The 25913-nt window shown below is 39.1% G+C and overlaps 2 protein-coding genes across 10 annotated transcripts in view; one reads left to right on the top strand and one right to left on the bottom strand.

Moving 5' to 3' along the window:
- Positions 1 to 25913, top strand: part of LOC120716976 (centromere protein P) — a 142350-nt gene that overhangs the window by 109738 nt on the left and 6699 nt on the right. The gene's annotated exons all lie outside the window — the stretch shown is intronic.
- ecm2 (extracellular matrix protein 2, female organ and adipocyte specific) lies at positions 1975 to 25913 on the bottom strand. 5 transcript variants are annotated; one of them, XM_040004641.1, is made up of 12 exons: positions 25642 to 25913; positions 20724 to 20861; positions 19805 to 19960; positions 15627 to 15815; positions 12336 to 13583; positions 11352 to 11467; positions 10601 to 10736; positions 9851 to 10008; positions 8516 to 8655; positions 8295 to 8407; positions 7540 to 7753; positions 1975 to 4532 (listed from the first exon to the last, which is right to left on the bottom strand). In XM_040004641.1, exons 2-12 carry the CDS (start codon positions 20857 to 20859, stop codon positions 4364 to 4366), a joined length of 2775 nt encoding a protein of 924 aa, XP_039860575.1. In that variant the 5' UTR covers positions 20860 to 20861; positions 25642 to 25913; the 3' UTR covers positions 1975 to 4363. The 5 variants fall into 5 exon arrangements, with proteins under 5 accessions (XP_039860575.1, XP_039860557.1, XP_039860566.1 ...); XM_040004623.1 differs by lacking the exon at positions 25642 to 25913 and adding an exon at positions 21536 to 22182; XM_040004632.1 differs by lacking the exon at positions 25642 to 25913 and adding an exon at positions 21536 to 22182 and having other exon boundaries at positions 12336 to 13544.

The following is a 25913-nucleotide window of genomic DNA, read 5'->3' as shown; positions in this document are numbered from 1 at the left end:
TCCTGATGTGAGATGGTCTGCCTGACTGATGGAAGGCGGTCAGGATGTCTCTTCTCTCTAAGGATCTCATACTTTCCAACCCATCAGACGTCTATGACGGCGCTGGAACGGCTGGAACTTGTTGTGTTTTTGTGTTAAGGAGAATTTCCTCCATCTGGTAATTTCTTTTAATGCCGTAAGTCACGGGGGCAACTTCCAGGGCATCTAGCCAAAGAGTTGCCTCAGTGCTGTTGTTGCTTTAGTGCCACAGGAACGTTTTGAAGCCAGGAAACATTTTTAAAAGAACTGTGACCCTGCAACTCAGTGTGTTACCTGTTTCTGGCACTGTTACCCAGCCAGGCTATACAACAGAGCAGTGTTCACTAGCCCCACACTCCACCATGATCTCACCTCACCACAGTTCCACCTGACACTAATATTGTATATTGGTGTTTTGATTGTTTGTTTTTCTACTTTTTTCAACTTTTTTGTTTGTTTGTTTTAATGTGACATATATTCTTATTCATAAAACTAACTTTTGCTCACAAGCAACTGTTGGTCAGTAAGTACATTTAACTGCTATTCTAACTGAATTTAGTGATTTAACAATATATTTTAGGTATTCTCACATTGTTTTACTTCTAAATCTGTGTCAGTGGTCACTAGGGCTGCTACGATTACATCGACTATCAAAATCGTCAACAACTAATTTAATAGTCGACGCGTCGTTTGAAGCTTTGTAAGCTCCCAAAAGACGCAGGAATAAGTAGTAGGATTTAAGAGTGTAATAACGGACTGAAACAGAAGATGGCAGCACTGCATGAAGAAGGATGATAGCTGCCGTTAAACCCCGAAGAAGAAGAAGCTGTGTCCCAGAATTCATAGCGCGGCCCATCGTTTCCAACAATGGCGGCAGCTAGTTAGTTTTACTCTTATTATTCTTTCTGGGTCACAAAATAAACGTTTAACATATTTTCAGGCGAGAATGTAGCTGTGTAAACCTCAAATATCTGCTCAGTTTATCAAGACACCACATATTTTCAAACATTTTTTTAAACATGATATATAAGTCACTTAGATAACTTAAAAATGTTATTGTTATATCTTAGACACTTAAAGCTGTAAGCTAATGATAGTGCAGATGCATGCTGGTGCAATAAGCTGTATGTTTTACGTCCAATGGATGCATGGTCTGATTAGTCGACTAATCGCAAAAATAATCGGTGACTAGTCGACTATCAAAATAATCGTTTGTGGCAGCCCTAGTGGTCACCAGCAGTTTTAGCTTATGACCCCTTAAAACTAAGTAATTTTTGTTTTTGCACTGTGTTGGAATATTTATCCTGTACTTTACCAACATTTTGCTGCTATAGTTTGCATGCAAGACACAGATTTATCTCGAACAGTGTGGTCTTTTCCATCGAACCAGTATGTTCTACGTATACTTGTTGTAAAAAGTAGTCATTTGTGTTACTGTTACCTTCCTATCAGCTCAATGGTTATTCTCCTCTGAATTCTGGGATCAACATTAAAGAATCTGGCATAACTTTCACTCAGAGAATTGATGCACACTGGATATTTTCACTTTTTATGACCATTCTCTGTAAAACCTAAAGATGGCTGTATAGAAAAAATTCCAGCAGATCAGCAGTTTCATAAACACTCCGATCAGCCTGTGTGGCACCAACAACCATGCCTCAGTCAGACTCACTTACATCACCTTTATTCACCATTGTGATGCTCAGTTTGAACTCCAGCAGGTCTTGGTTACCATGTCCTTATGCCTGGTTCCATACATTTGTACCATGTGACTGGCTGATTACATGTTTGCGTTAATGAGCAGTTGAATGGTGTGCCTAACAAATTGGCTGCTGAGTGTAGGTATCTCAGTTTTGGCCAGTGAACAAAAGCATCATAGTCACAGTTTCATGTGTCTCACAAAGACAAGGTTGCAAAGTTGGGGATACACTGTTATTCACAAAAAAAACAAAAACGCTGCTTCATTTTCTTTTTAATTTCATTTTTTTCCATTTTTATATCACAGAAATCAGATGAATTGAGTTCCACCTCCGTACTGATCTTTTGTGCCTGATAAAATGTCTGAGTACATGGGAATGACTTTACAGTTTACTTTTTCAGTTACATCTCCTCATCCTGAGGAGCATGGATGAGGTCACATGACTAATGAGTATATGATTGTTCACTCACGTGTTTGATATGCAAGACTGATGAACAGAGCAGCTGTTCATGTTGGCAGAGGAGAACTCCCTCAGGAAAAACTTTCATCTCAGCTTTAGTTCAAGGGAGGAAAGTTTTCCAGCTCCAGGTTCAGTCAGATGACAACTGCCGGCATCTAGAAAACTGACCACATTTGTGATTCTTTGTTTTATTGCTTTTATTCATTCAAATTTATTTTAGTCCCCATATAATTATCTAATATTTTCAGGTTTTTTACCATTAAAGAAGCTGAGGTTTTATGCTCCTCACAGTTTAGGTTTTTTTCTGTTTCAATCATCCTTTCGATGTCTGTGACTGAAGTAAATGATCCTAAACCTCAGGCTTGTAGAGGAAAATATTATGAATTGGTTGGCTTTTCAGCTCTGTTAATTGCAGCTTTCAGTAAATATGTATTACATATAGCTAAAAGACATGTAATGGAAGGTTAACTACATTTTTTTTCTTATTCTGTAAAAGTCATCATGGCTCCACTTTTTCCCTGAAGCCCAAGCTGTTAATTTGATAACATGAATATACTCCTAAATGTCCTGGACAGGCAGGCTGTGTAAATGATCAGGGGATCCAGTGCAATATAATCTAACTTATTTGGGTGTGTGAGGGTACTAGGTTTAGGCAGACTTCACTCAGACAGGAATGGTAACTTAAAGTTTATTTTTTCCGTGCATCATAACATTGTGCTAAACTGTAAAATATAAAGTTGACTCACCAACTTCATATAATTTAAGCATGTTGGCCAGCCAAGAGCAAATGAAAGGATATAATCTTCAAATATATCTTAAATTTGTGGAAAAAAAAATTAAAAATCTAAAGTAAATTGTTGAGTGTTTTGGACCTCTAGTGAGAGCTTTTCAAAGCAACGTTAAGGTAGAACGAGCCTTTCATGTACACAGTGGTAATACATTATATTACAATTTGCACAGCTTGAAAGCTGATGCACAGTAAAAGAGTTTAAATTATTTAAAAGTCTTGTGTGTTTCTGTCTGGGAAAGAAGAAGATTCAGTTAAAAGAAAACACAGAAGTACAAATTTACAGTAAGAAAAATAAGATATTTTCATGCAGCAGCATTAAAGTCAGAAATGTTTGGCCATAATCTCCATAAGTTCTTTAGCATACTCTGCTCCCACCTGGGATTAAATAAACCCATGTTAAGACACATACTATATAAAGCAGGATAAGAAGAAATAGAAGTTAACCCAGATACAGATGCAGTCATAACTTTGTAATGAATTGTGAATTCATTGTGAATTCTTTTAACCACAAAGTGAAGTGAAACAGTTGCTGTGCAGGATATACCATAACAAAAGCTCAATATCACATATGATGCATTCATCTTGATGATGCTGAATTGTAAATCATAACACATGCAATAGCAAGACTCCCACTTAATTTTTGCATCAAACATAAATCAGACTTAACTACAATTGAGGAGGTCACTGCCCTGTCCATTCACGTAAGCAAGATAAAGATAAAATGTTGAGGAACAGGCATGTCATTACATCTCATCTCGATCTGTTTGAGGAATTGGCTCCAGCAGCACTTGGTTTAACACAATCATCTTAGGGGATGTGTCACGTGTGAGCTTTCCATGTCAGGGTTTTTATGAAAACAGGCAGTGGAAGAATTGCTGCTGAGAAATGAAACATGAAGGTGCTGAGGTTGTTAAAAATAATGCGCTGTGCTTGCAGTCGCACTTCATAGAATTCTTTCCATTTCTTTATTAGGATTTTCATTTTACTGTGAATTCCTTCCCTTTTACATAGTGATCCACAGCGGCGACCCTCTAGAGGGACCAGCCAAAAGTAGAAGAAGATTTTCTGAGAGTGGACAGATGTGTTCTGTCACTTTCACACCAGTTTAAGGCCAAGTGACAGAGCAGGACAGCTTACCAGATACCAAACCATGTGTTTGGTCTAAAGTTGTAGAAAATGTTCAAATAGCATCTTACCATACGACAGTAACCATGTTTGAATGTGTGTCAGATTTTGACATCAGACTAATGCGTTTTCTAGTAATTTTTTAGGTTTATTTGTATTATATTATTTGTATGATATTAGTAACAGAAAAAAAATGATGAAAGGAGATTTTGACTTCTTTTGGCAGATTAAAGTCCACTGTCTCTCAGTTTGTTATTTTGTTTATGTGTGTTCACTTGGTTTTCTGGGGTTTTAAGACCACACTTGATGCAGATCTTACACATGAAAAGGCCATTGGTGAGATTTTTTGTGGGTCGATGTAGTTGTTTTCCAATCTTACAGCCACCAAGGTGGAGTCCCCGCTGCGGTTTGGGTCACAGATGGCTTCATCAGGAATACTCCTTGAAGACATAGCATGAGAATATAGATTCATGTTTATTCCCTATAGCTGAAACAAACTTTTTTCCATTATGTGTTAACTGGCAGATTATGGAGTACTGATCTGTGCCCAAGTATATTTTTGCATATATGCTCCCTCTGGGAAACATGTCGTTTTAATATACAATTCACTGATATGCAGAAGATACACGGTTACAGAGTTAATTAATACACAGACATTAATATTTAGTTAATATAATGAGTATATAAGACCAACACTACTAATTACTTTTCACTTCATGTTGCATTTACTGCAGATCGTCTTTTGTTTTCTTTGTGTAGTTAAACATGTTCCAAAAGAAGAAAATACTCACTTAGCATTTTCTAAGAAGAAATTTAACATATACATTTCTAGTCCGTTTTCAAGGTTTTAAACTTTTGTGCATATTTATTCATTTTTAGTTTTTTTTTTGTGTATTTATTGCACCACATATGTTAGAATGGTTAGCAATATTTCCTTCAAGTCTGATTGTAATTTCCCACCTGCAGTGTTAGCCTTCTTGCCAATAAAGACAGACCAAAGTGCAGTGTTTAAATTGGTCATTTCAAATAAAACACACTGCCACGACCTGGACTGTGTGCACGGCGCAAGAAACCTGTGAGTGCATAATGAGGTGATTCAGTGCGACTCCTAGGTGGAACTATGAATCAACTTGTTTTGTTTCTTGTCGTCAAGACAACTCTCCATCCAGTGAACTTTCAGTATAATATTGTTTGGCAGTCTGTGTTGAATGAGTCAGTCATCTGGTCAGACTCATGTCTGTCATAGGAGCTTTGTTGTTGGTCTTAAATGACTTTGTGGTTCTGTGTTTAATCACCTATGTTTTTTCCTGACTCCTTTTCTTACTTAAATTAGTTTTTTGAGACATCAATCACTATCTTATTTTTTTCTGTAACTAAATAAATCAGTAATCATTTCTGGTCATCATACAGGGAGTGCAGAATTATTAGGCAAATGAGTATTTTGTCCACATCATCCTCTTCATGCATGTTGTCTTACTCCAAGCTGTATAGGCTCGAAAGCCTACTACCAATTAAGCATATTAGGTGATGTGCATCTCTGTAATGAGAAGGGGTGTGGTCTAATGACATCAACACCCTATATCAGGTGTGCATAATTATTAGGCAACGTCCTTTCCTTTGGCAAAACGGGTCAAAAGAAGGACTTGACAGGCTCAGAAAAGTCAAAAATAGTGAGATATCTTGCAGAGGGATGCAGCAGTCTCAAAATTGCAAAGCTTCTGAAGCGTGATCATCGAACAATCAAGCGTTTCATTCAAAATAGTCAACAGGGTCGCAAGCAGCGTGTGGAAAAAACCAAGGCGCAAAATAACTGCCCATGAACTGAGAAAAGTCAAGCGTGCAGCTGCCAAGATGCCACTTGCCACCAGTTTGGCCATATTTCAGAGCTGCAACATCACTGGAGTGCCCAAAAGCACAAGGTGTGCAATACTCAGAGACATGGCCAAGGTAAGAAAGGCTGAAAGACGACCACCACTGAACAAGACACACAAGCTGAAACGTCAAGACTGGGCCAAGAAATATCTCAAGACTGATTTTTCTAAGGTTTTATGGACTGATGAAATGAGAGTGAGTCTTGATGGGCCAGATGGATGGGCCCGTGGCTGGATTGGTAATTGGCAGAGAGCTCCAGTCCGACTCAGACGCCAGCAAGGTGGAGGTGGAGTACTGGTTTGGGCTGGTATCATCAAAGATGAGCTTGTGGGGCCTTTTCGGGTTGAGGATGGAGTCAAGCTCAACTCCCAGTCCTACTGCCAGTTCCTGGAAGACACCTTCTTCAAGCAGTGGTACAGGAAGAAGTCTGCATCCTTCAAGAAAACATGATTTTCATGCAGGACAATGCTCCATCACACGCGTCCAAGTACTCCACAGCGTGGCTGGCAAGAAAGGGTATAAAAGAAGAAAAACTAATGACATGGCCACCTTGTTCACCTGATCTGGACCCCATTGAGAACCTGTGGTCCATCATCAAATGTGAGATTTACAAGGAGGGAAAACAGTACACCTCTCTGAACAGTGTCTGGGAGGCTGTGGTTGCTGCTGCACGCAATGTTGATGGTGAACAGATCAAAACACTGACAGAATCCATGGATGGCAGGCTTTTGAGTGTCCTTGCAAAGAAAGGTGGCTATATTGGTCGCTGATTTGTTTTTGTTTTGTTTTTGAATGTCAGAAATGTATATTTGTGAATGTGGAGATGTTATATTGGTGTCACTGGTAAAAATAAATAATTGAAATGGGTATATATTTGTTTTTTGTTAAGTTGGCTAATAATTATGCACAGTAATAGTCACCTGCACACACAGATATCCCCCTAAAATAGCTAAAACTAAAAACAAACTAAAAACTACTTCCAAAAACATTCAGCTTTGATATTAATGAGTTTTTTGGGTTCATTGAGAACATGGTTGTTGTTCAATAATAACATTATTCCTCAAAAATACAACTTGCCTAATAATTCTGCACTCCCTGTATTAAAGTCGGAGCAAATCATGCAAATCATTATTCCACCATCAGTCTTAATTTTAATTATTAGTTACGCCATTGTACCAATCAAGTCGATAGTAATAATTTTTCTGTACTGTCTTAGAAGTTTGTGCAAAGCATTTGATTTGGGGAAAAAACCCATAAACAAATAACATGTAAAAATTAATTGTTCTTATTTTATAACTGATCCGTGATGGACTGGAGAGTTTCAAATATAGAGAGCTGTTAACAGGCGTCTTCTATAAGCCTCATTTATGCTCCCATTTTATAATTAGCTAGCGCAGACATATAACAGTACAATTCTGCCTGTAACAGTACGCCCAGTGCCAAAAAACGTTCTCAACATAAACAAATTACGAGTAAGACAGTCTCATGTGTTTCAAGGAAGTAACTGTTTAAAAAGTTTGCATATTAGAACATTCAGAATTAATGCATGTGTATTTATGAATAGTGCTTTCGTACCTGATCATGTTATTGTCGAGTCTGAGGAAGTGTAAGTTGGTCATTTCGTTGATGCCAGATGGCACAACAACCAGCTGGTTGTGGTCCAAACACAGTTCGACCAGGGAGTGGTAGGCCCCAAAGAACGACTCGGGTTCAGTCCCTTCTCCATCCAGTTTGTTGTAGGAGAGGTAGAGGTACTCTAAACCAGGTTGCATGTGGGCAAAAACGTAACCTGTGGAGGTATTTAAAGAAAATAATTTACCTTGTACAATAATTTAACTCTACCTGTACAAGTCTTAATAAGTGTTAACTGCAGCTCACCTTAAACTACACAGCAAATCATTAAGTCATTCTAAAGTAGTCTGTTAACTTTGATCATGTTATTTATTTATTTATTTATTTATTTATTTATTTATTGTTTTATTTGTTTATGGGTAATAAACGATGGGTAATAAAAAGATCAAAATAAATACATTTTGACCGCTTCCAGTACCCATACATCAGAAAGAGCATAACAAAACCCAAACCTCTGATGTTGCTTGTGCTTTGCTTTCTCAGTGTTGGAGAAACTGACCTAAGTAAGCTAGCACTTACCACTTATGTATTATAGAAGTTAATTTTCTAAAACACTTAGATCAATCATCAGCCTAATCCATTTAAAGTTATTATTGTTTAAAAAATAAAACATTGAATAGGAAGGTTTTGTGTCAGTCCGCTAACTTTAAGAAGGTAACATTTATTAGCCAGATAATCCTTTAACCAGTCACACCTACCAGGTATCCTCTCAATATTGTTTCCCAAGAGCACCAAGTGAACTAGAGATCTTGGTAGATATGAAGGAACCATGTAAAGCTTATTATATGAAAGGTCAATGGACTCCAAATTTCTGCAGAGAAGGTAACAGTATGAAAACAATTACTAACAGTAAGAGACCATGAAAATTACAGCTAAAGTAACACTACTGTGGGGGTAAAAGCCTCTCTTTCTGTCAGACCTGTGGTTGATCCATGCCAGTGGAGCAATCCTGGTCTCCTCCAGTTTGTTGTGTCTTAAAGAAACTATGTTCAGATTGCTGGTCTGATTGAAAACGGTCTCTGAGATTTCTTCAATCAGGTTGTTCTCCAAATAGAGTTCCTAAAAGATGGAAAAACATAAAACAAAATATTTGGCAACATGAGCGTCATAATAGAAACTATTTATGAGGAAGTGGGATCCAATGTTGCCGTGAGTTCCTAATTTCACATGCAATTAGTGTAAATATGTTTCCTGGATGGTTTTTGTTCAGAGATCTTGGCAGATGGGTTTGTTGTTCTTCCTGACTTTGTTTAAGGCTGTAAATGCATAATTCATGCCAAAGCTGTGTTTGTGTTTTTTCAGCCTAATTAGTAAAATGAGAAGGCAGGGAGGAGTGTGACCACCACGCATAACCTTTAATTATAATCATTAACTCTTCACTATTCAAAAGCCAAAGTCTCTCACAAAACTTGGAACCCTGAATATTTAGCAGAGAAACATGTTAATGATAGACTGTACTCTGGTTCTGGATGAACAACAATCAGAGGGTTTGGATTTGCAGAGAGAGTAAGTAAAACCTTTCCAGTGTCATAAAATGAAGTAGGTTTACAGCAGCATTGTGCCGCTGGTGTTCTGCATTGTTTGTGGTTAGCCAAAGGCCATAATTGCTCGGGTGGAATGGTTTCCCACAGGTAGAAGCAGAAATTAAACATCAGACCCAAAAAGAAAATTTTGCTACTTCAGCAAAAAGTAAATTCAGCTACTCTGACAATGTGAAAGAAAAATTGATCAACTATGTAATGGGTTGGTTTATTGAAAGCTGTGTATATTTATTTTCTTTGCCAGCTGCAGTTCAAAAAGGCTTATGAGCTGATTAAAGCTTCCATATTCTAGTTTAACAGTGTGCACAGATTATAGAATTACATGTGAACATTAAGGTCTATCACCTCACAAATTCTATGAACAAACGTATCAATATATTAAAGATTGGATGGGTGATTGAATATTTTTGGCAATATTGTGTATAAGTTGAGAGGGATCACATATAATTCACCTCTCTGCAGTTTGCATTTCCAGTTTTCTTCTATCTCCAAATATCATTCACATAGGTTAGAGTTTCAATATAGCTGCAAGAATTTGGCTGCCAAGTTTGTTTTTATAGATCCCAATGTTTGGAACTTATGTAAGCCTATTTCATCTCAAATATGAGGCCCGGGGGTCTTTTAAATAAGTCAAAAAATATGGCCAAGGATGTATCCCAGTGTGAGGAATGAGAGATAGTCAGAGATTCAAGGACACAGATATTGTTTCATACCAGCAATGACTTGGGAAGGCCTTGTGGTACAGTACGGAAATGGTTTCTCCCCAGTCTGAGGTAGGAAAGCTGGATTAGGGGAGCGAAGGCCAGAGGATCTACATTCCCCTCACTCAGCAGATTTCCTTCCAGCTCCAGAATAACCAGGCTGCTCAAACCTTAAAGATAAAAAAAAAAAGATAAACTTGTGATGAATAGTGTGTTTAGAAGTGAATAACCATACATAGGATCTAACTTTCTTTTGGTCTGTGAGCTGTGCAATCCATGAAGTAACCAATTTATATTTTGAATTTTAAAACAATGAACGGTTGTTTGTAACCAGACACAATATAGGAGACAGACATGGGAATATTGAATGGGAATCTATGGAAGAATCCTGCCGCAGCAAAGATTCTGCTAGAAATATAACTCTAATAAAGTCTCATAAAACTTTATTTTAGGGCAAACTTTTGTGTTTTTCATCAGATTTGACTAATTCCATACATGCAGCTTTATGCTTATTTGATGAATAAAATTAATGTAAATTAAGATCATATTTATATTTATAGCTGCCCAAATAAGTGCTATGGGATGCCTGTTGATTCTGGAAGTCCTACAGGCCATGTAATTGATGAGGTCAAACTATAAGGAGATTTCATATCAATTCCATTCAGTTTTATTTAGATAGTGCCAAATCAATGTCTGTTGTACTTTGACTTCTTGGACAAAGAAACACCAGCTGGATGTCATTAAAGGATGTGATAGCAGTACCCTGGAAGCTGTTTTCATCTATCCCTCTCAGTCTGTTTTCATTGATCTTCAGCTCCTGCAGGGTTGGGGGAAGGTCAGATGGCACAACGTCTAAAAGGTTTCCATCCAAATACAGACGTGTTAGCTTCTTCAGACCCTGAAACACACACACGCAGGTATAAGTACTGGAAAGTAAAAATAGGCTGCCACCAAGTTATTATCCTTGTTATCATTATTATTATTATTATAGAAATACATGTTTGTTTTCCTTCTCTGAATTTGTAGTTAATTTTTTTTTCATTTAATGTTGTTTCCACATTTGTCACATTTATTAATAACATGCAACATGTTTAGATGATTACTTTTTTCACATTTGGATATTTTCCATTGGTCTGTTTGTTATTTTTTCCTGCTGCTTCTCCTCGTCTAAATTTCAGGCGCAGTAGTCTAAGCAGATACGCAGACCTCCTTCTCCCTTTCCACCTTTTTGGTATTTACATATTTTACAGATGTTTTTAGGTTTAGTAGGACATTCACTTTCCTTCTCATAAAAAAAAAATGCTAAAAAATCTTACCAAGTCTTACAGATTTTGTTATTATGTTACACCTTTCTTTCTCCGTGGAGTTGATGATATTACACTGAAGATGGCCATATGTCTTTGCACACCCACCTTTAAACTTTATTACTTGAACCATTGTTATATTTCTGGCAGATGATTTTTTTTTTTAAAAAGCTTGGGCTTCAGTCGTTTTCAGTTTTATTATGACTTACTTTGAAGGCTTTAGCGTCAATGCCAGCAGAAGTAAGTTTGTTTTTCTTCAGGTTGATCCACTCCAGGTTAGGAATTCCATTAAAGGCATCTGCTGGGATGCTGCTGATGCTGTTGCCTGCAGGTCAGAGCAAGTTCAGTTAATATTGACAACAGGATTTCTCCAATTGTAGTTTGTTTCTGTGTGCTTTCTTAATTGGAGTCTTAGTTTCTAAATCCCTTCCCCAGGCTGGTAAGTGATACTAATTTGGCAAACTAAAAGTTTTTTCCAGCTTCTCACTTGTAGGTGGCAGTTGTAATGCCTTTCTCTTGTTAAACTTCAGATTTTTAGCAGCTTTAGATGATCGATGTTAATAATGCAAGTCTGCTTTTTCCAAACCTTGCAGCGCATTAGTTGTTTGTTTGGTAAAAGATGCTGCTGTTTTGACTGTAAAAAGATTATACGCGATTGTTGTCCAGCAGTGTTCATGTCACAAGGCTAAGACAACATATACACAATGACAACTTTATGCTTTAAGTCTGGGTTGGGCCGACATTGACTATGATAAAGTAAGCAAAGGGAAGCACACTGGGTAACTGAATCAAAATACAGTAACATGTTACAATGAAAATATTATGAACATTCAAAAAAGTTCACCTTAAAAAAGTTCATGAATATTTAAATTAGCCTACAGGTTGCTCGTTGTCCAATATGCAAGGTCACTGATTAAACACTGCATTCAACTGCAACAATACAAATCCTCTGCAATCATTAGCCTAATGCGAGTATTATCAGTTTTATATTTCTCTTACTGTTAAAAAAAAAAAAAAAAAAAGGCTAAGAAGCTTCATCTGAGTTGTGGGTTGACATAATATTGAAGCTTCCTTTTTAAGTGTTTCACTTGTATTTGTATAACTCTACTGATAATATACGTCCTTCTGAAATCCTCAGATTGTTTTGAGGGTTTGTTTTCTTTAATGACTCTGTGTCTCCGGTGTTGACTTACCCTCCAGACTGAGAGATTTCAGCTCAGGAATGGCCAGAGGAGGGAAGTGTGTGAGTTTGGCATCCTCACATGTGGCAGTAACGTCAGAGATGTCACAGCCTGGAGGAAGGCCTCCTCTGTTTACAACTATGATCTCCCTATCCTCCCCTTCTTCCGTCTCTTTGGTTTCTACCTGTTCCTCCTCTGTAGCAACTGGAGGTCTTGGAATCGGAGCAGGAAGGAGGTCTGGTTCCTCAGGTTCTTCAGGCTCTTTTGGAAGCATTTGAAACACATCTCCTCTCAGCCACACCTCCTCCTCCTGCTCCTCCTTTTCTTCCTCGCGCCTCTCGTTCTCTTCCTCGCGCCTCTCGTTCTCTTCCTCGTGCCTCTCGTTCTCTTCCTCGCGCCTCTCGATCTCTTCCTCGTGCCTCTCGATCTCTTCCTCGTGCCTCTCTTTCTCTTCCTCGTACCTCTCGTTCTCTTCCTCGTACCTCTCGATCTCTTCCTCGCGCCTCTCGATCTCTTCCTCGTGCCTCTCGTTCTCTTCCTCGCGCCTCTCGTTCTCTTCCTCGCGCCTCTCGATCTCTTCCTCGTGCCTCTCGTTCTCTTCCTCGCGCCTCTCGTTCTCTTCCTCGCGCCTCTCGTTCTCTTCCCCGTACCTCTCGATCTCTTCCTCGCGCCTCTCGTTCTCTTCCTCGTACCTCTCGATCTCTTCCTCGTACCTCTCGATCTCTTCCTCGTGCCTCTCGATCTCTTCCTCGTGCCTCTCGATCTCTTCCTCGTGCCTCTCGATCTCTTCCTCGTGCTGCTCTTTCTCCTTTTCAACTAAATCCAAAAGTTCTTCCCTCAGCATCTCCTCCTGCTTTTTCCTTTCCTCCTCTAGCTTCCTTTCCCTCTCTCTTGCTTCTCTCTCTGCTTCCTCCTTCTGTCTCCTATCTTCCTCTTCCTCCTGCCTCCTCTTTTGCTCCTCATCTACCTGCCTGCTCCACTCCTCCAGTTCCTTTTCTTCCTGCAGCCTCAGTGCCTCCTCCTCCTGCTTTCTCATCTCCTCAGCTATCTTTCTCTGTTTCTCCTCCTGCTCTTTCCTTTGCTTCCTTCTCTTTCTTCTCGCTTCCTCCTTCTTCTTCACGCGTTCTTCCTCCTCACGATGCTGCTCTGCCTCCCTCCAGAGGATTTTCTGGATCTCCTCTTGGGTCAGTGGAGTCACGACATCACTGGGGTCATTGGGAACTGGGGAGTCACCAGAAATGTCAAGGCTGAGGTCAGGTTCTGGGGGGGTTTATGGTGGTGAGGGACACCCCATCAAGGGGTAGGAGGAAAGGGGACAGGAAGGAAAAGAGGAGTGAAGAAAAAAAAGTTGGAGATACAGACAGAGAGAAAGATGAAGAAGTAGAGCGGAAAAATAAAGAAACTGCAATAAAAGAGAGGAAACAGGATGGAGATTGAGGTTGGTGGGGACAGACAGGCATGGTGATAGGTGGACAGACAGACAGCAGATGGACAAACAGACGGCTGTGTGTTAGTGCTGTGAACAAACAGCCATCTACATTCTTTCAGACCAGCTTGTTAAAGCTACAGAGCAGACTGCTGCTGTAGACCAGTCTGGACCAAATCCCACTAAGACCACTAAGACATATGATCACAGTCAGATAAAGTCAGTCGTTGTGGTGTTTGCAGCTACTGGTGCATTCTGGTCCTAAATCTGAATATGAATTATAGACTTGTTTTCATAAACATACATCCATATGAGAATGTTTGTGTGTCTCATGTTTTTGTTAAGTCATGAAAATGAGAGAAGTTACAAGACAGTTTCATTTTGTAAAAGGCTAATCAACTTTAGCCTAAGAATTGGTTGGTTATATTTAACAATGGATCAGTTCCTCATCAAAATATCCCTACCACCTGATGTTGGCCTTGTTGACAGTGTTTGTGGCTGTTATTTATCTTTTGAGTCCAATTTTGTATTCAATTTCAAACATTTGTGGGGAATCAAATTAGCTCAGACTGCCTAAATACTTCTGATTAGGCATCTCCTAAGTTTATAGTTGGTTAGTTGGTTTCTGTAAATTTTCTGTTCAAATCTATAAAATGTCTTGTAGAAGCAGAAGCAATGAATACATTTTATAAAACATACAGTTTGTCATCTTATAAGAATCAAAAACATCATGCAGCAAAATACTGTTCCTGATTTAGACCAACTTTAGCTCACTTGTCCAACACTTGTGCTGTTTTATAGTCAAAAAGTTTGTGTTAACAAGATCATTTAGTAAATATAAAATCAAAGAGACAAACTTACATCTGAGGTTTTTCAGTGAGTTTGGGAATAACTATAATTGGACTTTGGTTCTGGCTATAAAACAGCTTCCTTCCCAGTAAACTTTATACATACAACAGAAGGTGCACGTGTACAGGTAGAGAAACACACCTTTTCTATGACCTTCAAGTCATAGAAAAGAGGTTTTCTTCTGCTGTATTTCTGTACATATGCACTCAATGTGGCATGCAAAAATATGAGCAACGAAAAAATAGTGTAAGTTCAGCTATTTTTCCCCATAATTCTTAGAAGGTTTTAAAGACAAGTTTCCCATTTACAACAAAGGATGCACATGCATGCAGAGGTAGAAAATTATTTGCCCCAACATTAGCAACTCAAAAAATTACAGTGTAAAAATATATTTACATTTAACAATTATGTTCTCATTGCCAAAGGTTTTTACTACAGGCCTGCTGGCTGAGTCTTTCCCACAAATATTTTTTTACAATTTGTTTTCTGCCTCCAGCATCTCCACAGATCTCCCAGTAATATGACTCAGCATCTCATCTTTAAACCTCATATTAGTCCCACATTCATTCGTCTTTGTTCTGATGATCTGAATTGACAGTAAAGCAAAATTAATCCCAGACATGTTGAACAACAGATGTTATGTCCCAACATACAGACATGCTAAAACTCTCACAACATGAGTGTTCACGCATCCAAAATGTGCATACCACATTTTTAAAGCCATGATGAAACAGGAAGCAACATGCTGAGGCCTCAGAGATGGAAATTATTCAGCATCAAGGAAATGTTTCGATTCCGTTCAGAACTGATGTAATGAACAATTTACACGAGTTTCATTTTAAGAAAGGAGACGTCTACTGACTCATAAGATAGTAGCAGATAGAACTTGATAGAACATCTTGAAATGTGGATTATTGATTGATTGAGTTACTCTAGTAGGTCCCCTTTAGGTTTTGAGGGGACTTTGGTGTTAATATCTGTTGCCTCTGAATGTTGTACCATGGCTGTGTCACATGTTGTGTTTCTACCTGGCTCCATGCAGACAGGGCAGCACTCGCCCGCAGGGGTGAAGGGGAAATGACAGTGTATTTCGGGACAGGTGCTCTCATCACAAACCACCCGCCCTCCGGTACACAGACAAGTCACACAGGGCTTTGGGGACCAGACGGCCTGGTCAAACATGGTCAGACCCTGGTACACACACTGGCCCTGCTTACCTGAAACAACACAGAGACAGTAATGTCAGGAGTAATTAATTGAAATCAAACTATGAAATGTTTATATTATCTAGAAGCATTAGTACATTTAACATTAGCAAATAATGTCTGAGACACATTAAGACCTGGCAGTGTACCCATAAGGACACACACTACGGGCAAAAACATGACTGCTACTGTAGTATATTGGCGTTTGACATCTGCAGTGAGCACACACAGTCATAAAACACTCTATGAAACATCTGCAGCCTCACCATCGTGGGTACATGGTAAAATTTCTGGTTTTCTGCACAACAACTGTGCAGATGCTGAAAGTATAATTAGCATTGAAACAACTGGACATAATTACAAAGCCTGCAAGCAGTCACTCAACACAATCAAACAAGCAGTGGGTGACACTTTGTTACATAGTGGTAAATGAGAAGAAGCACCAAATGTGGTTTCTTTTCATTCAGATACCAAACATTTTCACTGTGAATCGTGTCTTAATAACAGAAACACTTTGGATCATGGAGTGCTGCTTAGAGATTACACTATTTTACTTCATATTGAAAGAGTTTCCCAGCCTCTGCCCTGTTGTAGTTTTGTTTGCTAAATAAGAGAACAGTTCTAGTAAAAAGTGCCACCAGAAAATTCAAGGAAGTTACTCATGAAAATCTAAAATGTTGCTGATTTAAAGTTGGATGACTTGCCCTTCAAGATTATATTCCTGTGTTTGTCTAAACCCCTACTTGATCTTTCACATTAGCCAAGTGGGACAGGAGCCAAACAGTGGCCTTTATAATGTGCTGTTTGCTGGCACACTGTAGCACAATTCAGGGAGTTTCCACTGTATGTTCTTCTTTAGATGCCTCGGGACATTACAGGAAAACTTGTTACCTGTGGAGAAACTACTGGATCACAGCTGTAAATCCAGGTGTCATCAGCAGTGGGGAGCCTCTGTGTGAAAATTAAGTCAGTTTGGAAGAGAAGTGTATGTTTTCTGCAAATTTGACATTGAGATTTAGAGACTTAAAAGTGCAAAACAAGACTTCCAGGAGCACTGCTGCACAAGAAGTTGACTTTAAAGCAAACATCAGCCATTTTTGGTGGGGTGATTCAAGGAACTTTTTGACCGCATTAGTTTTACAGGATGGTGGCCCCATATTGTTTGGGGAGTGAATGGGGCATCTGTCTGACTTGCAGTAACCTGTAGAGGTGCAAAAATCTAATCAGCACCTTATGTTGTGACTGTTTTCTGGCTCTGGTGCTAGAAGCTGACATCCCCATTCCTAATCTCATCAACAAACCTCTGATTGACCAATTTAGTTTTCAAACAAAGGAACTTATTTTCACTGAACACAGAACCACAACAAATTGAGTCACTGAACAAAGCTGAGCAGTGATTTAAAATTTAGAGCCAGACACAACTTTATCCTGGACCCTTTTCATGCTCCTCAGCAGCAGCAGGCCTGCTGCAATAATTGCTGTGTGTGTCTAGTCGAATCTAAAGCCTGTACTTTACCATAAAAAACAGACAAAGCATTTCTACTCCTCCCTTTGAATTAACTTCACCTTTCAACATGAGACCGAGGACAAGACAAGGCTATGCCTGGCACTGAGTCAGTATAAAAGACTGTAAACCACTATGATACAGCAGGAAGAGCCTCTTTTTTTGTCTGTTAGCTCTGTCTGTCATCTATCCTTTCTAATGGTATGCTCTTTGTTACGTCTATAGGAACACAGGTAGTTAAGAGGCTCAGGTTATTTCTCTTAAATACGGTCTCCCTAATATCTTTGTCCTTTTAACAGTGAGCAGTGAGACTGTCACCCTGTCATCTCAGTTCGAGCACACATACTTTAGAGCTTTTCTCTTTAAAACTTTGTCTCTGTGTCACTGTTCTCTACATTGCTCAGTAAATTGCAGGTTTTTGATTAAATAGCATGGTTAGCTTGGTAAGCACTGTGATATGGCACTATCCTATACCATTCAGAGCATATTATTTGTTGTTTTTATCACCAGTAGCACAATTAGTGGACAACAGTTAAAAACAATACAAGTTTTTATAATATTATAATATATGACACAAAAATATAACAGAAACACTTCTTTGGTCTTGGAGTCACCTGGTTGTAATATCTGACTAAGCATTTTCCTGCACACCTCCTCAGTGAGGTGTTTTCGGCATGTCCAACTGGGAAGAGGCCGCAGGGCAGTCCAGGACATGCTGGGAAGAGGGAGCTTGCTGCATTTCGGCACAAGGCCCCATTACACCCACTGCTGTCATCCTTGCAAAAGGCGGTGCAATCCAAAAGTGATGTTACATCCACTGACATGAGCCACGCTTTAGTGTTGTTTCAGCTTGGCCAGGTTGAAGGCACGAGTGTATGATGGTGTCATTTTTACTTTTACTTGGTATATCAGTGCAGAAGCTCAGAGATTTCCTGATTATACTGAGGGAGATGGTGCAGCAGTTTGAAAAGATGAGTTTCTTGAAAAAGCTTTGAAAAACTCCATGATCACTTTGCTTCTTGCTTCTACAACTTCGATTGTTATGCAGACACTGGTGCTGAGGTTTTATCTGAGTTTTATGAGAGTCCTACTGTTCAGAAGGGTGCTGCGATAAGTCTGGTGCACCCTAAGCCCTCATGATGGTTGGATTTCCTTTGCTATAGCCCTTATAATTTGCTGGGCCAGATAGACAAAAATCCATAACGACTGCTGCAATTTACAGAGATTCAGCCTAATCTCTGTAAACAGTTAGTTATACTCTGTTTTTAGTCAGTGTTCTGTTGACCAGTCATGTATAAGAACGCTTTGGTGGAACTGAGGTACACTCAGAGGCAAACTTTAAAACGTTTGCTGCTACACACAGACGATAAATGATCAGACCAGCCGATGTCTTCTCAGATTACTGTTAACCTTAGCCTAATTTTGAAAAGGTCGCCGGCAACCTGGTGAATGTAAATAGATTAAGATAAAGTAAATGCTGCCTGTGTAAAATATAAAAAATGCATAACTCAAAGTCCTTCTTTCCAGTTTTTCTGCCCTTGACCACTTAATACAGTCACATGACTTGGAATTATACTTTGAACACTTGTGAATTATAAATGGGGCCTCAATCTGAGTAAATCTGTTGAAAAAGCAAGGTAAGGAAGCAAAGTAAGGGGACCTTGAAAATATAAATACATCCAAAATTAACACTTACACTAAAATGCTGTGACTTCTGGTCAGAGGTCTTTCATTTCCCCAGTCTTCAGTGGAAAGTCCACTGGTTTGATGAGGAGCTTCTTGCTACTGTAAACTGCAGTCTGACTGTTGCTGTTACATTACAGTCACTTAAACAGAGACTTGTTCTTACACCCAAAACAACAGCAAAAAAAAGAATTGAAAAAATCCTTGTAGCTTCCAACAAAAGCTTGCTGCCGCTACCTTCCCTTCTAATTACATAATGCTGACTTTAATGTGTTAAACTGAAGGTTTTCCACATGGCTTTGAGGTTATTCTTTGGAGCCTTTGTCCCCATCTCTGTGTGCGATGTTTCAGGGCTACTTCTCTGACGAGCTCTTTTCCCACAGATGTTTTTCCCTTCTGTTCATTTTGGAATGTGATGATTTGTCATTAAATTGCGGTGCTGTAAAAGCCAGCAGCTTCGTTATGAGAACAGGATGGAGCTTCTGAGCTGAGCTGTTGTTTGACTGGACTCATACATGCAGCTTCTCTAAATCTGGATGTTTTTTACTGTATCACTTAAGATTTTATTACCTTCTGTCTTAATAAGTCCACTTTGGTTCTAATTGCTGCATCTAATCTATCTCCTACTGGAAATGTGAATAATTTTAAAGGTTTTTTTTTTATCACCGTACACTGTGTTGTGATATTTGTTAGTAAAGTTGATTAGTCCATCCACACCCTATGTGTGAATCGACTAATCTATGTAACAGTAACCCTACGTTACTGTTACATTATTGGTCACATAAACATGGATTAGCAGAGTTGTCTCACTGACCTGGGATGACGTTGTAGGTGGCGTGCTGTTCTTGGATGTTCTTATAGGGTTGTAGGAGAAGAGCATTTCCTTCTACAGGCACCACTGGGATGCTGGGACCAGGAACCAGTCTGATCTTCAGAGGTCTAGTTCGCCCCGCTCTAGCCTGGCCAAAACCTGCAACCACTGGTCATATTAATGTGCATCTTTCTAGGAACATGGGGATGTTTTTGGTTGTTTTGACACTGTCATTTAACCTAAACTTGTTTCCCAGTGAGTTTATTACTTGAGACTGACTGAAAGCTAAATGTTCCCTTCTGTGTTTGTGAGGGGGTTTTTTGTAAATAGGTTTTTGCATCAGAAAACAGCAGTTTTCACACAAGAACCTTAGACCTTGCCCTTCACTGGTTTTTGGGATAATATGACTGTAGCACATAGCAGGAAACAGCCCACTTCAGAAACATTATCACTACATGAAATGCTCTGTGTGCCTGATTAGTGGAGACAAGACACATGATGTCCATTTCCTAGAAGTGGATGCACCATGAGTCCGGCACTGACGTGTTAAAGATAGTTTAATGCCCAAACACACTACATGTGACATTTTATCTTTCTCACCAGCACCCCTGCCAAGAAATTTCTAGAAAGATCCAGGGCTCAAGTACATGATTCAGAGCATGAAGACCAAACTCCACTCCTGTCAACTCTACTATCACTTCAGAACCTTTGAGATCACCCATTACATTTTCAGCACAACAGCTCTAATTGTAACTGTTGCTAAAACCACCTTATCTATTCTCGGTGCCTTTTCGCTTTTAATGAAACTAGGCTTTCTCTACCTCCCTCAAATATTTTTGCTACGGTAAAAAAAATCTCTGTACTGGTCAATTAAGCATTAAACTGAAAAAAAAAAATGACCCTGAATGAAAAAAAGTCTCACCTTGTCCATCCTTCCTCCTCCTCCTCACTCTAAGAATCTCACCATTCTGGTTTCGTGGTCGGTTTCTGGCCTCAGCATCAGGGATGGTCAAGGCCACCAGCAGCCACAGACTGGCCACCACCAGCCACCACCTCATCCCTATAGAGCAGCACAGACTAGGTTCAGGAGGAGGTTGCTACACAGTACTTTTCCCCTTTTAATAAGATCTAACTATCAATAAACATGCTTTTTATCATGACAGCATGAAAATAAACAGTGTTAAATAAGTAAATAAAAGGACATTTTTCCACACAAAGAAAGGTTGTTGTTTTTTTTACTAAAAAAAAAAACATCACAAATACAAACAGCTGCAAAGTTTTGCATACATGTTGTTATAAACTTAGTTTAATCCCAAAGAGAATGGATTTAATACTCAGTCCACCTAGTTAAAGGAATATACTGAAGACAAATAAATAATATAAAACTGTAAATTCTTCAGGGTTTAAGATGTCCAAGTTTTGAGAGCAACATGAGACCTTTGTTTCATATTCTTCTGCATCTCCCTCTACACCCATTTTCTTTTATCTTTCCACTTTTCAGCTACATATGAGTTAGAAAAATTATAAAAGGTCTAAAAAAAAAAAAGCGCCCCTCCCTTTTTTTAAGATTTCTTTTTGGTTTTAGTATTTTTCCTATTTTAAATCATCTTTTTAATGCTTGATCATTTAAATTCTTACTTCCTGCAGCTGGTAAAGTAACTGAAGTAAAGCAGACAGATTCATGTTTACCTCTAACTTCAGAAAAATAGACAACACAAAAAGAGAGGATTTTACCTGCAGCAGTTCTCAGTAAAGAGCTGTCAGCACTGCTTCTGTCCCTCATATAGCTCTCGGCTGGGGTCCTAATGGCTGGTTCCATGTATGTGTGTAATGACTAGTCTATAAACAGCAGTCCTGTCATTATTAAAGCATAGAGATCTGAGGCTAAAACACACCTTCGCACACCTGATAGTTTGTTTTTCTGTCTGATTCCCCCTCTGAATGGAGCAGATTTAAGCAATTCTCTGTATCATATGAGCCTCTGATTTCTGTCCAGATAGACAACTTGTTTTCCGTACTCGGTCAATAAATGCCAGGGAATTATTTTATTTAGAACTGATTTGTCATTGCTCTGAGCTTTTTAATTTTAGATCTCGGCACATTTCAGTTATGAGAAACCAGAAAATTCCTCATCTGGTGTAGTTACAATCAGACTTGCATGCATCATCTGTTTTTGGTACATTTCTGTGTCTGTTTTGTTTCAGTGTATTAATTTTACATGTTTTCAGCAGAAAGGTTTCCACATGTAGCGCCTCCATTTTGGTCAAAATAAACACCAGGTGAACTTTTCGTATATTCAACCAAAAGCCTGAATCATGTGTCAGGTCCTCATAATGTCCTTAAACCTTTAATTCAAAAGAAAACAGAAATTATCCACAAAAACTGTAATAAAGCTCTGGGCTCAGATCACTTCTGAGCCTGATTATTACAGTTTTTAGACCAGTCCACATGGCTGATATTAGATTTAATTAAAAAAGAAAAAAAGTTTGCTGCAATCCATCTCCAATTTGAGGACTAATAACACTGACCAAAACATTTACCATATGTGGCTCACATTCAAAGTACTGTTAAAATCAGCTGGAAACGGTTTCCTCTGTTTGTATTTTAAGGACAAATAAAATGCACTTTAAAAAAAATGCTACATAAACACTACAAATCTGTATGGAGCAAACTGTGGTACAAGTGAAACCGGTTCATACACGCAGACCTTTGTGTTCCCATTTGACTTAATGTTTTTGTTTAAGATGACAAGTTATAGTTACCCGTCTGAACTTTGGTGAGCAGTTTTATTTCCAATTACCAGTTACCAGAAGGGTCAGTGTGCATCACTGCCACCCTCTGGGCTGGAGTAATGTTAAAGCTGATTGGCTGTGGTGATATTTGTCAGATTTATCTGCATATGAGAGACATTATGTATTTCTTTAACAGTTATGAGAGACACCCAATAGTTTATACTTTAGAAGGAAAGTGGAGTTTCAGATATTTGTCATTTATGGTGAGGTGTGGTGTTGCATCTATTCCACGTTTTGCAAACATATGTACAATTTGGACATTTTAATTAAAAGGAATCATGAAGGTTATTATTGCACTCATGGCTACTTATATTCAAGTGCTTGTTTGCACAAATAACTGTCAGTCACAAGGCAGAACGTCAGTCATATAGGCCTGCTGACGTTCAAACTGAGGATCAGAATGAGGGGAAAAGGTGATTTAAGTGACTTTGAATGTGGCATAATTGCTGGTGTCAGATAGGATGGTCACATTATCTCCAAAAATGCTGATCTAATTAAATTTTCCTGCATAATCCTCTCTAAGAGCAGAAAACCAAGGGTGAAATTCACACAGGCTTGCCAAGATAGGACAAAAAAGAAAATTTGTAGCAGAAATCTGAGTTACGATTTCTGCTACAACATTCAGGTGGACGTTAAAATTTGGCGTTAACAGCCTGATAGCATGGATCCATCTTGCCTCATATCAACGGTTCAGGCTGGTGGAGGTGCTGTAAGGGTGTGGGGGATAAACAGCTTATATGTGATGTTAAGGGATGGACATGTTGACCACAGACAACCCATGTTCTGATGGCTGCTCCAGCAGGATAATACACCATCAAAGCTCAAATAATCTCCAACAGGTTTCTTGAACATGACAGTGAGAGTATGTGTTATGTCTTATGATGGAACATAATTGGTGGGAAAGTTAAAGCTTCAAAACATGCCTTTAAATCTTAGTTAATTTGTTATTTTTGCGATATTAGATAATGAATTTTAACCACTGTTAAAAACTACATCTCCCATGAAGTTTCACTGAAAATCACACGTGTCACAGTTAGAGGCTATTCTGATCCCCTACATACGCCCTCCCTCTTTTAATCATTCACATTTCCTTTAGGATGGAGTAAAACTTTAGTCTGCAGCTCCACGGACTGGAGGTCTGATCACATTCAGTTCCGAGACCCTCCCACCTCACATCAGCCCTCACCAATAGGAAACCAGGATTCAATGGGAAACAAAGAGCGAGAGAGACCAATGTGAGCTGAGACAGGAGAAAGAAAACAGGAGGGAGGGGAAAGAGATGGAAAATGTTCAGCAGTTCAGTTTCTGGATGAGCAGGCTCAGATGGAGAGACTTCCAATATGAGCAGCAGAGGATAAAAATAACCAGGAGTCTGTGTGTTTATGGATTAATGGAAGCCAGGCGGTGTTTAAAGCTCGAGCTTTGGTCCACTGCTCTTTGCTTTCCGAAAACATTCCACTGGATTTGGAGAAATCACCCAAACTAACTGAAGTTGAATTGTATTGACTTTTTATTACAAATATTTTATGCGAACTACTTTCTGCTTATTGTACCGGCAACTTCCTTAAGACAGCTCTAAACATTGGTGTCACATCTCAGTAACATAATCTGCAAAACCCCACTTATAGCCAACAAATGTATGTTCATTCAAACTAAGATTATTAGTCTGAAATAACCGATGCTTGTTTGACATCCAAAACCTGACTTGCCACCACTTATAGCTCATTGAAAACAAACATATTTGTGTTTTTATGTTGACCAGTTACAGGGTTTTTTTCCTGCAGAGACTAATTTTTATGACTTCCAAAGATCCAAAGGAAAATCTCCCGTCATCCTTCCCGTTTTTTGTTTTTTTTGTTGTTTGTTTTTTCAAACCAATTTAATTGTTTGGGGTTTCGTTGACTCAAACATTAGAGACATTTGTTTATGAAATGGTCATAAATAGCTTACTCTCATGCTTAGTCAGCCAACCAAAAGCCCATTCTAAGCCTCATATTTAATATAAAATGTCAGCAAAGCTTGAAAAATCCTTATTTTAGTTTCTCATGTCTCCCATTGCCTCCTGGAAATATTGAGTCTCTATAAAATATGTATATATCATAAATATCTGACACAAAAGCAGCCGATGCTCACCGAGCTTCTGACATTTAAATGCACCGACAAGGATGAAGCAAAGTATTTATTTATGGAGCTCTTGCAGTCTTTTGCAACCAGAGGAGTCACCCCCTGGTGGACATGAGAAATAATGCAGGTTTAAGGCATTTTAAACTTTGATGTCATCTTTTACACAGTAGTACAAACTATCGTCTGCGGCTCTGACAGTGCCTGCACATGTTGGTTTGTCCAGTTCATTTCCTTCGAGTGGACGCAGCAGTAATGGCTGTGTTTGTTGCGATGTAATCTCACATCGTTTTGACTAATCACAATCACCAGCCTCTAAGTGTTGTATTTAGTGTGACGAATTTTGTTCCAGGAAATCTTCTGCAAAGTTTGCATCACCCAATGGAAAACACATTAAACCAGAGAGAAATGCATATCTGTAGCAGCACAGTGGGAGCAAGCAAACGGGGCCTTGACAGACCAAACTAACCTCAAACAACAAGGAGAAAAACTGACTAGCAAAGACTTGCTTCACGCCCACAACTTCAGACGATGAGCAGCATGATCTGTTTGTTCCAACCAGCATAACACGGGAGTCGTTCATTGCTTCCTGTGTTACTAAGAGACACAGGCGTAAACCAGGTTTTCCTCTGTGATCCACATGGATATCAAGCCCATGTCGTGGAAGCTGTTTTGCTCAGTAATTAAATGATTGTAATTTCTTTACAGAGAATTTCTTGCATTACTTTGATAATTAGTGAGTTATTATTGTAACCAGTGTTTATGCTCAACCTGAAAAGAGTTAATTTATCACGCTACAAATCTCCAAGTGTTTTCCAGCAATGAAACAACTGTTTACAAACCCAAGTACAACAGACGGACAGACAGACAGGCAGAGACTTAGAGAGGGGAGGAGCTGAGGACAGACAGACATTAGCGCTACATTACCAGCAGTTCGAAGGCGGCTGCAGGACTTTAGGCCAATTTCTTCCAGCCTCTTTCCTCCTCCTCTGGTTCAGCAGGAACTCCAGGAGAGGTGTGTGTGTGTCGCTGTGTGATGACACTTAAAGTTTGCATGTGTCTCCAGGCGCAGAGATGTAGAGTAGAGCAGAGCAGGGTAATAAGTCTGCAAAGGAAAGCCAGGATTTGTACAGCAGCTGGAACAAAAAGTGAGCGAGTGAGAGAGAGAGTAACAAACAGACAGAGAGAGAGGGCGAGAG

Source organism: Simochromis diagramma, unplaced genomic scaffold (genome assembly GCF_900408965.1).
Source record: "Simochromis diagramma unplaced genomic scaffold, fSimDia1.1 OVJJ01000320.1, whole genome shotgun sequence".
Taxonomy (NCBI): domain Eukaryota; kingdom Metazoa; phylum Chordata; class Actinopteri; order Cichliformes; family Cichlidae; genus Simochromis; species Simochromis diagramma.
Note: the sequence above shows the minus strand (reverse complement) of the source record. Positions and strands in the feature narration are given on the sequence as shown.

Excerpts from the sequence above, each read along its gene's own strand:
- ecm2 (XM_040004623.1), bottom strand. The coding sequence starts at position 21,620 with ATGGAACCAGCCATTAGGACCCCAGCCGAGAGCTATATGAGGGACAGA. Across the intron at positions 20,862-21,535 it reads TTTACTGAGAACTGCTGCAG|GGATGAGGTGGTGGCTGGTG; the intron begins GTAAAATCCTCT and ends GCTGCTCTATAG. Across the intron at positions 7,754-8,294 it reads CAATATTGAGAGGATACCTG|GTTACGTTTTTGCCCACATG; the intron begins GTAGGTGTGACT and ends ATACCTCCACAG.